Source organism: Buceros rhinoceros, unplaced genomic scaffold, assembly GCF_000710305.1.
Source record: "Buceros rhinoceros silvestris isolate BGI_N320 unplaced genomic scaffold, ASM71030v1 scaffold21995, whole genome shotgun sequence".
NCBI classification, from domain to species: Eukaryota; Metazoa; Chordata; class Aves; order Bucerotiformes; family Bucerotidae; genus Buceros; species Buceros rhinoceros.
In genome coordinates, this window is record NW_010413696.1 from 579 (window position 1) to 12107 (window position 11529).

The 11529-nt window shown below is 37.2% G+C and overlaps 1 protein-coding gene across 1 annotated transcript in view; it reads left to right on the forward strand.

Moving 5' to 3' along the window:
• The window catches only part of HNRNPA2B1 (heterogeneous nuclear ribonucleoprotein A2/B1), a gene marked incomplete at its 5' end in the record, with an annotated part of 9924 nt that extends 315 nt beyond the window's left edge, over positions 1–9609 (forward strand). Inside the window, 11 exons of the mRNA XM_010136854.1 lie at positions 1469–1487; positions 2972–3082; positions 4049–4195; positions 5673–5883; positions 6210–6311; positions 6404–6484; positions 7008–7070; positions 7530–7649; positions 7935–8057; positions 8891–8973; positions 9125–9609. Of these exons, the coding sequence (XP_010135156.1) occupies positions 1469–1487; positions 2972–3082; positions 4049–4195; positions 5673–5883; positions 6210–6311; positions 6404–6484; positions 7008–7070; positions 7530–7649; positions 7935–8057; positions 8891–8952 (1039 nt within the window). The remainder of the gene's footprint in view (positions 1–1468; positions 1488–2971; positions 3083–4048; positions 4196–5672; positions 5884–6209; positions 6312–6403; positions 6485–7007; positions 7071–7529; positions 7650–7934; positions 8058–8890; positions 8974–9124) is intronic.
• Between the last annotated feature and the right edge of the window lie 1920 nt (positions 9610–11529).

Consider the following 11529-nt stretch of genomic DNA (forward strand, 5'->3'; position numbering starts at 1 on the left):
GCTCTTGGAGCCAGGCAAAGCCCTGCAGAACAGAACGTGTAAGGGCCTAGCGGGTCGGGGGGAAGAGAGAGCAGTGTCTTTGTAGTTTGAGACTAGTGAATCCAGCTTTGCATGTGGCAGGCCTAGGCGCTCAGAGATCCTACTCGCTCTTTTCTATTAACCATTTTTGTTACTCGGGTTCTTAACTTCCCAGAAGTGTGCAATCAACTTGCAGTATTTGTGCACGTTATTGCTATATCAAACAGATTTACTTACCTTGATGAATTTTCCAGCAAAGGCTATGCATTTTCCAGTCCTTTGAAGTGTTGCTTTAAGCCTGTGAAGGAAGGCTTAAAATAAGCACTAATGAAGATTCTACAGAGTTCATAGAGATATCCTCTTGCGCTGCCACAGAGCATACTGTGGGTGGGTTGTATGTGTGTGTGGGTAGCAGGTGGGGGGGGGTTATTTGTGCTTCTACCAACTGAGGATTTCCATCAAGCTTCTGTGAGAAACTAGGAGTGATAAGAATTTTTATCAGTTTTACAGCTTCAGCGTAAACTTCAGATGGTCAGAGCAATCTGGACCCCGTTGGGAGATTAATGTTAGACTAACCAGAGCTTCTTAAAACTGATACATTTGAGACAAATAGTCTCTCCCTATCCGGAGACTGTACCTGTATTTGTGGAAGAACATGCTTCTGATAGGTTCACAGTGGTTATAATTGAAGAAATGGAAGTGACGTTTTTAACTGCCATGTCCCACATGTGGTGCCTATATGTTCTGGGTAGGGCATAACACTATACATGGTAAATTACAGTTTCTAAGATTCAAGTGTGTTGTTATTCTGTTTAATGTTTTTAGTAATGTGCTGTATAGGTCCTTTAAAAAACAAATACAGTTATTACAGCTGATAGATTCCATTGTGCCCTTGGGTTTCATTTACATGTCTATAACTGTTTTCAGAGGTAATCCTAACACTTCCTGGGAGTTCCCATCTGCCTGCTAAACTTGCTTGATTCTTGTATTTTTATAAGAATATAGATCCATGTTACTAGGTGCACAACAATCAGTTATATGAAATTGTAGTAAGTAGTCCCTAATTCGAAGGGAGGATTTTTTTGGCAGTATCGTTGCTTGAAGTGATTGCTTTGCTAGCCTACTCAAATTATAAATGATAATATGATGTGCAGAATCTGACTTCTTAGTCCAAGTCTGCTACACAGCATCCTTTATTTATATTAATAGATGAGGTGAAAGGAAACTTGATATAACTTGGGTTTGCTGCTTTTAAACCTGGGTGTTGATAATTTTACCTGTCCAAGGAGGAGACAATACTAGCTTCCTCTGTGTTCCTTAGACGAAAAACCACTAGAACCAACAGCAGATTCCAGGTGTCTTTTTAAGGGACATTTAAACTGATCATTCTCAAATACAGTATTGGGGGAGGGGAGTGTGTTAGTTTTTTAATTGTTGACTTCCTTGTCAGGTGGCAGTATATCAAGCTGGTAAACTGATTTGGTATTACCTACAGTAATTGTCTTCCTGTTACATGCATCTAGATTCAGGCCTGCCTTGGGCAACATCAGAAAACGTGTTAATTTACATGCAGATTGGCTTAATACTTTTTAGAACCATTTGTACACTCAACTGTCTTGCTTATTTTCCAAATCCTGTTGTCATTGCTTGTCAGTTTTGGGTTTTTTTTTTTTCATTTATCTTCATGTCCGGTACATAGTAGTTCATTCTGTGATTGTCAGTTATAGCTAAGTTTTTACCACCCTAAAGAAAACCCAAAACCAAACACCCAAGAAGATTTTGATTTTTATTAGTTAACAGTATAAACCTGAAGTATTTGGGTTTGAAGTATTTCAGCTGCATTTGAGTTCTCTTGTCCCTAGGACAGTTCTCTTTCAAACAACATTCTGAAATACTAAATTTTCTGGAAGGGGACTACTTTTTAGTGCATTTTTAAATTGTTGCTGTTGGACGTGAAATTGCAAAATCTATGATCTGGTGGTGTGTAGAAAATTGGTTATGATGCCTGCTTATTATAAAAAGTTGGTTTAAAGGTAGAGGTTGGAATGTTGTCCTTCCTGCTTTTGGAATACTGCCACATAGAAAATAATAAATGTAATACTTTTTTATTGGTCCTGGATTTTTTTAATTGTGTGCTTATCACAGCAGAAAATTCTGCTGAACAAGCACCATCATCATTTCTCTGGAAAGTAGTCTTCATAGAACAAAGTCTTACTGAAAGTGTAAGTTGTATCAGTGGATACATATATGAATATGTATTATCCACATTTCTGTTCTAAAGAGAATCCACTTAATTTTGATACTACTGCTGTTGAGGGTGGATAGGTTTACCATTCTAATTCATTACCATTCTAATGGTGCAGGGTCCTGGATTAATTTTACAGGTGCTCTAGCTTTCGTATGTTTTGGTAATGAGAAAATATTAATTGACAACTTGTTTTAGAACAGCTTTAGCCATTTCATTTATTTTGCTTTTCAATACATTGGGTAGATAGCATGACAATATTCATGTACACAACAATTTGACTTGGAATGGTTTTTAAAAATAAATGCCATCTGGAATAGAGTCAGGTAGTATGAACTAATTTATGTTGTCTCTGAGAACTTCTGGATTAATTTTTAAGAGATGCTCTTTAAAGGAAAGTAAAAGATCTTTTGAGAGGACTGTTCCGGAATTCTTTTGAGTGTGGTCACTTGTTCGTAGTATTTGGAGGGAGTGATGGAAAGAAGCACATTATTAAAATCTGTATTGTAAAAGTGGACCCATAGAATTCTGTAAATTGCTTGATTTCTTGAACTGTGATAGAACATGTACAAGAGACAAGCCTAATTTTGGGAAATACGTCATTCTGAAAGTTTTTGATGCTTGGGAAAATCTTACTTGGTGTCTAATTATGCAGATGCAGAGGAGGTATTGTTATTTACATTAATTTTATCTTCTTTTGTGTGATAGAGGGAAAAGGAGCAGTTCCGCAAGCTGTTTATTGGCGGCTTAAGCTTTGAAACAACAGAGGAAAGCTTGAGGAGTTACTATGAGCAATGGGGAAAGCTTACAGACTGCGTGGTAAGTTTGGTATAGCAATGTGCAGCAATGGCATAGAAAGTTCAGAAATTGTAAAAGTGGGGAGTTTGTCTTCTGGATAGCTTAATGAAAAGATGGAATATCAAGGGTATTTTAAGTGTGCATTTGGTAGCTTTATACCTAACTCATTCCATTTAAGCTATGCACAGGCTTTCCCTTGAAAACTCTGTTGACAGAGTTAGGGAGCATTCACAATCTGTTTCCTGTAATATACCAAATTATCCCTAACCATGTATTTCAGCAGTTTAAAAATAACTTGAATGTCATTGGCTGAAGTGCATTAGGGAGTGCTTACACAAAGCACTGTTAGATCTGTGTGATTGGTGGTAACCTTTGGCAGAACTGCTATTGCAGTAAGCAGTCTCAGTAAAGCTGCAAAAGGGTGCCTTTCTGTGTAGTGTTTTCATAGAATCATTTAGGTTGTAAAAGACCTTTAAGATAATTAAATCTAACTGTAAACCTGGCACTGCCAGGTCCACCAGTAAACCATGTCCCTAAGCGCCACGTCTGTACAACTTGTAAATAACTCATGGAGTGGTAGCTCTTGCAGAAGTTCATCCAATGAATTTGTTTTGGGAGCAGTAAATACATATTTCATAACACAAATTTAAAGTCTGTGGTCTTCAGAAAGCTTAAATGAAATTACGTGTTAAATTTTTTTGAGAAAACAAATATGAGTAGTATGAATTGTGTGTCACTGATATAGTAGCTTTTATGAGTTAGGAGTGGAGTCTTGGAGGACAGCTTTGGTTTGAATTTCTGTGATGCCAAGCAGTGCCATGAATGTACTTAATCATCATAGCGTGCTACTTTATTATAATTGCATTTTGAAATGAAATTCAAGAAAATGTAAATTAACTTTAACAAGTTAACATTTCAGGAAAACTTGTAATGTTAAGTTTAAGATGAGCCAGGTAGAAATGGTTTAAATGTTTTTATTGTTTTTAGGTAATGAGGGATCCTGCAAGCAAAAGATCAAGGGGTTTTGGTTTTGTAACATTCTCCTCCATGGCTGAAGTTGATGCAGCCATGGCTGCAAGACCTCACACGATTGATGGAAGGGTGGTTGAGCCTAAGAGAGCTGTGGCTAGAGAGGTAAGTATGGCTTTGAGAGCAGATCCTTTACATGCTTTGAAAAAGGAATTTGTTTTGGCTGAACAGTTACACTTTGTTCTTGTTCTGAATTGCCTGGGCTTAAATTCTTTAGTTAAAAGGCTGTATTTCCCTCGTGTTTGGTCTTCTAAATGACAATATTACATACATATAATTAATTCACTTTAATAATAAAGCTACTCTGGCTGTAGAATGTCTGCAAGGAACACCATTGGGGTCTGAAAGTACTGAAAGTTAAAACATGTTGAATGCCTGTAATCACGCAAATTCCAAACTAAACTCTTCTCTGGATGGTTACTGCCACTATATCTTAAATTAATAAACTGTCAATCTCTCCTGAGTGTATTCCAAGATCGCTTGGGGTATTTCTGAAAGGTATAAAAATGAAGTGACTAAAACAAAAAAAATGTACTAGGGAACTTTTTTTTTTCCTAGTGGTGGTGTACAAAATCATCCTAGGACTATGGTTTTAGCTCCAGACATACTCATTCTTTCAGGGTACAAATTAGGTGCGTGCACGGGGATGCAGCGCGGCTGTAAACATCTTATCCAGGTTGCTGTGGCACAGACGTGTTTGAGGAGCTAGTGCTAGGTTCTAGTCACTTAGATTCTAGGTGACTTCTGCTGAGCGTGTTGTGGGATCTCTGGAAGGGTTTACCGGTTCCAGGTTGGACCTAGGTGTTTAACGCGTTTATATTGGTGAACTGGAATTGAGTGAGCTGTCTGAGATCAAGAGAAATGGAGATCATAGCCACTGGTTACCCCTGTTTGCCATCACAGTTTCTTTCCATTCCCTGCAGAATACAGGTTTGTTAACATTGGAAAAAGGTAATCAAAGCAGCACACAAAGCTATTGCTAAGCTTTAGGAACAAGTCATTCTTGCCTAGTGCAGCAGCCTGGATATCGTGCTGAAAGTTTAAAAACAATGCATGAATGTGAGGAGTTGTCTTCATATTTTTAACAGGAGTTAAAATGCATAACTGTTGATTCACTGAGGTTGAAGGACCTTTGCTGTTGATACAAGTGGAATGTGGGTTTCATTGCCATTGGGGAAATGGGCAGAGGAAGCTGACACATCTGTGTTTCAGTTACAGAAATTGTGCTCTAGTTGAAGTTACTAAATACTTGCAGTTCTTTCGAACAGTTGACCTTAACATTTTCTCTAAACACGTTGAAAGATTTTATTTACTACTATACATTTCATAGTACTTCGTATGTTTTTCAATGCTTTTAAGGCTTTGACTTAAAGGGGACAGGAAGAACCTCCAAATTATCCCATTATTCCCCCCCCGCCGCCCCGAGTCCTCCAAGCGAGTTTGCAGAGACATGCATCCTAAGAGGACTGCCTCATTCCTTGAAAAAATCTTAGTTTATCAGCATTCCTTTCCTGAAATCCTGCAAAACAGTGATAGGTGAAATTGTTTTTCTTTGTGGTAATTTAAAGGATTCTTTTAACAGGAATCTGGAAAACCTGGTGCTCATGTTACTGTGAAGAAACTATTTGTTGGTGGTATTAAAGAGGACACTGAAGAGCACCACCTTCGTGACTATTTTGAGGAATATGGAAAAATCGACACTATTGAAATCATTACTGACAGACAGTCTGGTAAAAAGAGAGGGTTTGGATTTGTTACATTTGATGACCACGATCCTGTGGATAAAATTGTATGTAAGTAAGCTTCATTTCACTGTTTCATTTGATAGTATTAATCCTTGCAGTCATGGTAATCGTGTAAAAGTAAACTTAGACTAAAGAGATAATGGGATTAGTTACACGCATGAGTATTTGCTACATCATAATTTTGGTGTATTATATGGGAACATGTCTTTTAAATAATTACTGGCCTCTTTGCTTAAAAATTGCATGGCATTTTGGTATTTTAAAAATTGTATAGAGTAATTTTGAAATTACTTAATTTTTGGAAGCCTGATACACTTAACTGTTGTCAGATCAGCACTTAAGTGTTGATGGTATCTTCTTTGCTGTGGTTACAGTGCAGAAGTATCACACCATCAATGGCCATAATGCAGAAGTAAGGAAAGCTCTCTCTAGACAGGAAATGCAGGAAGTTCAGAATTCTAGAAGTGGGAGAGGAGGTATGTACAAGTTCTTATTAATAGTTTGTGGTTGGGGTTTTTTTGTTAGCTTTCTACAATCTCATTGCTTACAAATTTTAAACTGTTAACAGGGAACTTTGGTTTCGGTGATGCACGTGGAGGTGGTGGCAACTTTGGTCCAGGACCTGGCAGCAATTTCAGAGGGGGAGCTGGTAAGACAGGCATGTTTGTAGCACTTCTTTTGTTTTCCTTGTGTAAACTTTCTGATTCTGGGTAACTTTGTAAGCTGCTGCTGCTGTTTAATTTAGAATTTTAGGGACAAATAACTTGCACACGTCTTCTGTAGTACTCAAATTGATTATATGGAAATTCAGTAAAATGAAGTGTGGGTTTGAGGGTTGTTTTTAAAGATTTTATTAAAAGCTAAAATAAACCTAAACTTAACTTTTGATAAGAAATTCAGAGATTTCTCCTGTAATTCTATGCAGCACTTGCCTGACCTTTACAGTGGAAGAGCTATGTCCAGAATTAAACCTGGGTACCTTACTAATGCAAGAAAACAGAAGATGTAGAGCAATGATTGGACGTGTTATTTCACGTGCATTTTTCCAGATTCAAGAGTACATGTGCTTAAGGACCAAATCTCAGATATTACTGATAAAAGTCATAGGGGTTTGAGAATTTGGTTATTTTGCTACAGATGAATTGAAATACTTTGGATTTTTAATCCAACAGATGGATACGGAAGTGGCCGTGGATTTGGTGATGGTTATAACGGATATGGTGGTGGACCTGGAGGTCAGTTTACTTTGGTGGTGGTGGTTTTTCTCAGAAATGTTTTTACATTCGGTTACCATTTGTATAAAATTTATATTAATTGGCAAAACCGGGTGGTTTTATTGCTTTAAAAAGCACAGGTGGGTGTTGGCTTGCGTTAAACTTTTATATGGGAATTTGTGTGGTTATCTTAAACAACGATACCCTTTCCTTTTCTTTAGAATAGCAGCATTTCTTCAATTTCCTGCAAAAAACCCAAGATTTAAGCCTTTTAATTGAAGCCTTTAGGCAGCCTGGCTGGTAGGGTTTGGTTAGAATACAGTTAGGGAGGGAGTTGGTATGTGCCTTTAAAAACAGTGGTCATAGAAATTTCTTTACAGAACTACTGTCTTCCCCTGTTGACTGCTAAACAGAAAAATACCCTCTGATTCTGTAGAATTCATTTGCCTTCTACACTAAAAAAGGATTATTTTGTCATAGGTGGTAACTTTGGTGGCAGTCCTGGATACGGAGGAGGAAGAGGAGGATATGGTGGAGGAGGACCCGGATACGGCAACCAGGGTGGGGGCTATGGAGGTGGTTATGACAACTATGGAGGAGGTAACGTACTGGTTTGAAATGACCAAGCATTTCAGTTGTAAATCAGTGCAAGTTGGCTGAGGTTGGGGGGTGGAGGGAGAAGGAGTTGTAAATACTGTCTTAAGAAGCTCTTGTTTTCCAAACACTGTTAGATAGTATGAAAAAGCATTTTGTTGCATATGCTACAGGATTACCCAAGTGATGTGATACTTAGAATCTAAAATACTAACAGTGAGATAACTTTGTGAGTGCCCTGTGCACTTCAGCTCATCTAGGTGTTTCTCCGCTTTTGTACTGATAACACAGGCAATTATGGAAGTGGAAATTACAACGATTTTGGAAACTACAACCAACAACCTTCCAATTATGGTCCAATGAAGAGTGGAAATTTTGGTGGCAGCAGGAACATGGGGGGACCATATGGTGGAGGTATTGTATATGTCCTGACTTGCCTTGGGGCCCTAGTGGGTGGGCATTAGACTTTTGGGGAGGTGGAAGGGAAGATAGGACATGAGGTGATTTTGAACTAAGAGAGGATAGATTAAGATTAGATATGATTCTGAGATTGATAGGTAGGAATTTGTTAACTTCTGCAGTAGATGGACTGCAACTCTGCAAGTTGACTACAATTTCTCATCTCCAGACTGTCAAGCTTGTCTTGGAAAATCAGTATTTTTGAAAAGATAACTGATAAGATACTCACTTTCCAGAATGTTCTGAAATGTTTTGCAGTTTCCAATCTGTAATGATTCTGGCCAAGTTTTGTGTTCTTTGCTATTATCTCACACTGTTCGTTTTTTATTTTATGTCCACTAAACTTGCTGGGATTTCTCGTCCCTCCCCCCTTTTTGTTGTAGTGTAACTTCTCTGTGATGCTTTCTGCTTTTTGTTGTCAAAATGTTACTTAATACGGTGTGTAAACCTTGTGAAATGGATCTGAAACACAAAGCCCTTTATTGTAAGGTTTAGCATGCAAATGAAGTCAGCCCTCACAGTCTCAAGGCAGTACAGTGCATCACTTTACATGTGACACATGACAGTTTATATGTGACGTTGAATCTTCTAAGATTTCAGTGTGTAATTTTTGTGGCAGTTCTTGGAGGCTATTTAGAGGAAGACAGTGAAATGTTAAAATCTTTTTTCTATATGCTGTCCCTGGAAGTAAAGGGAATGTTAATCTTCATTCAGAATCAAAAGCATTCCTAGATTTTAAAAAGTGACTTGACATAACTGTTCTGTTTCTTGTTTTTTTGCAATCGCAGGAAACTATGGTCCAGGGGGTAGTGGAGGAAGTGGTGGATATGGAGGGAGGAGCCGTTACTGAGTTTCTACAAGCATGCCATGGGTAAGTATGTTTGTAAGTGTTAAAATTGCAGTGATTCTTGAGAGTAGCTGCAGGAGTTAAAAGCTTTTTAGGATATTATCTTTCCTTTAAAAAATGGTTAGATGAATAATTTCATAACCTATTTTTTTACTCTTTACTTCTGTTGAAACAGGCTTCACTGTATAAATAGGAGAGGATGAGAGCCCAGAGGTAACAGAACAGCTTCAGGTTATCGAAATAACAATGTTAAGGAAACACTTATCTCAGTCATGCATAAATATGCAGTGATATGGCAGAAGACACCAGAGCAGATGCAGAGAGCCATTTTGTGAATGGATTTGGATTATTTAATAACATTACCTTACTGTGGAGGAAGGATTGTAAAAATGCCTTTGAGACAGTTTCTTAGCTTTTTAATTGTTGTTTCTTTCTAGTGGTCTTTGTAAGTGTAGAAGCATTCCTTTGATAATGTTAAATTTGTAAGTTTCAGGTGACATGTGAAACCTTTTTTAAGATTTTTCTCAAAGTTTTGAAAAGCTATTAGCCAGGATCATGGTGTAATAAGACATAACGTTTTCCTTTTAAAAATTTAAGTGCGTGTGTAGAGTTAAGAAGCTGTTGTACATTTATGATTTAATAAAATAATTCTAAAGGAAATATTGTGTAATTTTAGATTTTTTTTTTAATATTGTAAAATAAGGCAAGGAGTGGGTAGTATAAGGTCCCACTAATAATACAAAGCTATTGTTGTACATGTAAAATTAAATGCTGGTCAGAAAAAAAGTATGTTGTCTGTAAATGATCAGGTTTAAAATATCTAGATAACCGAAGGGGTATCTGTGCAAGGAGAAACACCTTTTTAGATCTTTTAGATGCTGCTTCTTCAATGGCAAGGAAAGGAAGTAACCCCAGCGAGGTACTCTTCCAGGGACACAGGTCTAGTACAAGAGAACTCTTGAAAACGTCACTAAGTTCAGCCAGTCTTAAAAAGCTGCGCTGTATTTCTGCAAAGCTTTAACTACAGTAGTTATAAGGATGCCAACGAAGGCTGAGGGTGTAGAGCAAAATAGTTCTAAGCTTCAGTTAAACTTCTTTAGGTAAGATCTTATTTACTTTTCCTTTCTTAATGTTCCAAACCCAAGAAACTAATATTGTATGACAGTATTCTTTCAGTATAGTAATTATCGTTATGTAGTTTAACATAGCAATGAATTGAGTTAACAATTACCAATTGAAAAGAAATTTGTGAATCCTGTTTTCTTGTATTAAATTTTTTACAAACAAATTTTTGTTAATTTCAGCTACTTAACATATTTTTTTCCTACTGGAATCTAGCTATGATATGAACCCTGGACAAGCATAGACTGCTGCCACTGTACACTGCTACAGTTGAACAAATGAGACCTGCAAGTGTCCATTAGTAAAGCTTTGCAAGGGTTCCATCCCTGGTGTTGGTAGTTAAAATGGTAGGTCACAAGTTAATTAAATCATACAACTTTATTTTTGCATCCTGCAACATTTTATTTTTTCTTGGGAGTCTATGCGTTATGGTGGTTGCAAGGTAATGCAAAGAAGGTAGTTCTGTGCTGTTGAAAATGAACTATGTTGTTATGTGTCTTGTCTGCTGTAATCTATTCTGTATAACACGTTTCATCCTTGAAGGTTCCCAAGTAACTGTAGACTGTTTACGTGTAAGGAAAAAAATTGCACCACAGAATACATCTGCCTCTGTGAAGGAATGTGTCGTCCATTCTTTTAACAACTGCATAAGCAGTTCTTTAGGAGGGGAAGTGAAAACTTCAAATGAAACTGCAGGTGGTATTTCATAAGTGTATAATGTAATTGTGTAAGTTGGAATTTGGCTAGAATGTTTAGGTTTCCACCATTTTTTATAGTTCTTGCAGCTAGTAAACCTTAGTGCCAAATTCAGTCAGCCTTACTCTCTGACTGCATTGAATGTTGCACCTCAAATTAATGAAAATTCTTCAAGTCATGAGCTACGCAGAGTAAGGGTGGCACACTCTACTAGATTCGGTTTTTAAACAAAAATCAACAAAACTCTCAAAAAACCCCAAAGCGACCAAAAAAAAAAAAAACCGCTCTAATTTCAAAGTTCCATTGCCTTTGAAAGGCTACCCGCTGAAGAATGTGGACTCAGCTAACAAAGTCCTGTTCCTTTTGTGGTAGACACACCAGTGAACTGCTTATACTTCTTAAAAATGGCTGAAGTTCCCCTATTGGTAATTTGGTTTAGACATATGTGATAAACATCTTCAGATACACTTTTTTTTTCTTTGGCAGGAAGGTGCCATGCTGCAGGTAACTAATGAAGAAGTGGTCAACCACAGAAACGCTTCAAGAAATAAGAAATTCTGTATCATCAGAAAATAGTTGTTTTTGCTGCCTTCATTAAAAATCTAGAGGTTAAATGAATACTGATAAAACATCACAATTAGTAGAGCTCCCTGTAATGATGGGTTTTTTAAATTATAGCGATAATGTCTTGTAAATCTTTCAAATAAAATTCAGATTCGTTAGGAGAAACAAATCACTAATGTTAAAATAGCCAACATTCTG